Source organism: Silene latifolia, unplaced genomic scaffold (assembly GCF_048544455.1).
Source record: "Silene latifolia isolate original U9 population unplaced genomic scaffold, ASM4854445v1 scaffold_20.1, whole genome shotgun sequence".
NCBI lineage: Eukaryota > Viridiplantae > Streptophyta > Magnoliopsida > Caryophyllales > Caryophyllaceae > Silene > Silene latifolia.
This window is the reverse complement of record NW_027413163.1, coordinates 12,881,353-12,884,467: the sequence shown is the minus strand read 5'-3', so window position 1 is coordinate 12,884,467 and position 3,115 is coordinate 12,881,353. Positions and strand designations below refer to the sequence as shown.

The following is a 3,115-nucleotide window of genomic DNA, read 5'->3' as shown; positions in this document are numbered from 1 at the left end:
AACCCATTTTGTTACCATTTTATCTCACAAAATATCCGTCACAAATGGTAACCCGTCACAAGGGAGACCAATTGAAAAATAAAAAGCACGCATATTGATAAAAATAACTCTTAAATCTGTTTATTCAGATAGGTGGGGTCCGTAGTCACAAACTTCTGGTCGCAAATTTTATGGATAATTCTTTATTTGAGATATGAATGAATAGTTTTACACGTAGCAATCTAACAATTGTTGTTGCAGAAGACATTGATCAATGACCATCCCATCATCAACCTGCAATGTAACAAATTCAATTAAGTACTCCTTATGAACTAAGAACTAGTAATAAATTATTATGTGTTTTGATATGTATTTTATATATTACAAATTCTTGCATTATAAACATAAATTAGAGGCAAAAATATGGATTTAAGGATAAAAAAAAGATGGAGGAATTTGGTGAATAATGTAATTAGAATGTTAAAAAAAACATTTGGTTGTAAATGACAAATAAAGAAATGAAAAAATTATCATTAAGGTCAAAAGTTATCCTTACAAGCTAGTAAAATCGTTTATTAATTATTTAGGATTGACGATGACCGTCACGATATCCAGTGAGAATTCTCTGTTTCATTTGGTGTCCCATTGTATGTGTCACACCACTTAGCTTCTAACAAATCAACAAATTAATATATATATATTGTAATATTTTATTTTGCCAGAAATGATGTGTCAAAATACAAGTGATGTGGCACACACACAATAGGACACAAAAGTGGGACATATGATCCTCACTGCACGATATCATGGGAAATAACAAGGTGTAAAATAAATGATTAAGATCAAGTTGGCTGTCTACTATCATTTATACATTAATTAACTAAAACTCTAGATTGACTAGCCAATAAAAATAAAAACCCTAAATCTTTTTAAAAGTAGGCATTTTATCAATTGTTGAATGGTTGTTCCTAATTGTAGTTAAAATGAGATAACGTCATCTGGTGTCTGGTAATAACGAGTCCCTCTCATATTTCTCTGTTCATAACGTTGAATTTTCATTGCATATCAGTACCATCCAGGGTCGTCTTTGGATCCGTGCGGGCCGTGCGGTTGCACAGGGCCCCCAATTTTTTGGGTCAGAAATCAAAGTAAAAGAAAGAATAAATAAATACAGTACACTAAATATTCAATGAATGATAGTGTCTTGGTGGTTAGTAATTGAGTTTCTATACATAAGGTCTCAGGTTCAAGGCTTGGTAGCTACATTTTGAGATATGATAATTAATTAATTACGTACCTGAGCATGAATAGTGTGCATAACATCATTGCCAACTCTAGAAGAAATACTATTTGCTACACTTAACCCTTCTCTGTTCAACAAACGAAGTCCCTTTGAAAGAGGAAGTCTTTGTACATTCTCATCATAATCATCTGCATTTGTTTTGAGCACGATTTCGAAAAACCCTTCTTCACATTTCTTCACCGTAACAGTATATAGTCGTCTCCGATTACTATTGCCACTACTAGTATTATTATCAGCACTATTTGAAGAACTTCCTCTTGATTTTCCTTTTAAAAGGGTGTTCCTTTTTTCATTCAATTCTGCAATGTTGCCCTCCATATCTTTTATGTACCTCACTGCTTGTTGCAAATGATCCGCCGTCGACCTCTTCCCCTGCATCATCATGTCCGTAATTGCCACTTAAATTCAAGTCAATTAACTTGACAAAAGTGGTTCCTGGTTAGGTCAACTCTATGTTAAATAAATAAACTTAAGTTCAAGTTAATTATTTAACCAATTCAAGTCAAGTTATGGTGATACTGAAACTCAGTACTCGATGGAACGTAACTTGACAGAAGTAGTTACTGGTTAGGTCAAGTCTATATTAAATAAATAAAAGGTATCGAGTCTTTATCATTTGAGTTAGCTGACGCATTTAGCTTATATGTTTTTGTTAGTGTCTATAATTGATTGTCAATTGATAATGAACTTAGCTTGTACTAAAATATGAACATGTAAATAATTGATTGTCGAATAAATCAGACGAGACTATATATTATATCATTAATTTACCAGCTAAATCAGCTGACATACATACCTTGATATATTCAGCTGGTAATATGGACCGGAGGGAAGCATAAAGGCTAGACATTTCATGCCTCCGTTGCCTCTCGATTTCGACCGCCTTCTTCTTATTTGATTGATGTTGCTTAGCGTTGCCAGAGGAGCTGCCAGCGACATGGGTAACAACACTATGGGCAGGTGGTCCATCCACTTGGGTTGTATCAACCATTAAATTACCACCTAAAGCATTTACTCTCAAATTACTACCCTCTATTATTGGACAAGTAGTAGAAACTGGTGGTTGCGAATCACCGCATTGCGGTGGCGGTGACGAGGGTGGTAGATTAGTGAGCCACTGTAGTAGTTCATCATCTATGTTAAATGAACCATCCATATTTCTTGAAGTGCTATATTTGGTTGTGTACTTGTATAAGGACAAAAAAAAAAAAAAGGAAATCTAAAATAGGTAGTTTTACTATAGTAGAATTTCCAGCACCAAAAAAAAAAAAAAAAAAAAAAAAAAAAAACTATAGTAGAATTCCAGCCTTTTTTGGAATAGTACTAGATTAGTACGTTTCTAAGAGGCAGAGTCTCTTTTCACTGATTTGATTTGATTTGGTGTACAAGTTTTTTTTTTTTTAAGTGTGACTGTATTAAGTAGACATGCTTGAGGTCCTTATATATGCCACCAAAAGACAAAAGTGACCCCATTTACAACTTCTCCTAGAGTCCTTATTAACATATATTATCTTCTAATGTTAACAAGTGTTTAGTGTTTATAAATAGGGCTGTAAGTCTGACTTGATCCAAGGACCGATCTGAATCCGAGTATACCCAATCCGGTATAATCCGAGTATGTTGCAAATTGGAACCGACCTGACCCAGTCCGATGACAACCCGTAACCCGGGGACGACCCGATGATCAATGACTCGAACCCGATTTGACTCAATTAAATTGATGACCCGACAATAATGAAGTGATTAAAATGAAAATGATTTAGTGTTTTTTTTTTTTTTTTTTTTTTGACAGCTGTAAAAATAGGGTATTACAATCGCATGGCTTGTTTGGCC

The 3,115-nt window shown here is 34.2% G+C and overlaps 1 protein-coding gene across 1 annotated transcript; it reads right to left on the bottom strand.

Moving 5' to 3' along the window:
* Nucleotides 1-207: 207 nt before the first annotated feature.
* Nucleotides 208-2,438, bottom strand: LOC141638337 (transcription factor bHLH118-like). Its single transcript, XM_074447739.1, has 3 exons — nt 2,079-2,438; nt 1,277-1,654; nt 208-273 (listed from the first exon to the last, which is right to left on the bottom strand). Exons 1-3 carry the CDS (start codon nt 2,436-2,438, stop codon nt 208-210), a joined length of 804 nt encoding a protein of 267 aa, XP_074303840.1.
* Between the last annotated feature and the right edge of the window lie 677 nt (nt 2,439-3,115).

Bases quoted from the DNA above. Each gene is read 5' to 3' on its own strand.
- LOC141638337 (XM_074447739.1), bottom strand. From the start codon at position 2,438: ATGGATGGTTCATTTAACATAGATGATGAACTACTACAGTGGCTCACT. The intron at 1,655-2,078 runs GTATGTATGTCA...ATGATGATGCAG, and splicing joins TACCAGCTGAATATATCAAG to GGGAAGAGGTCGACGGCGGA. The intron at 274-1,276 runs GTACGTAATTAA...GTTACATTGCAG, and splicing joins TGCACACTATTCATGCTCAG to GTTGATGATGGGATGGTCAT.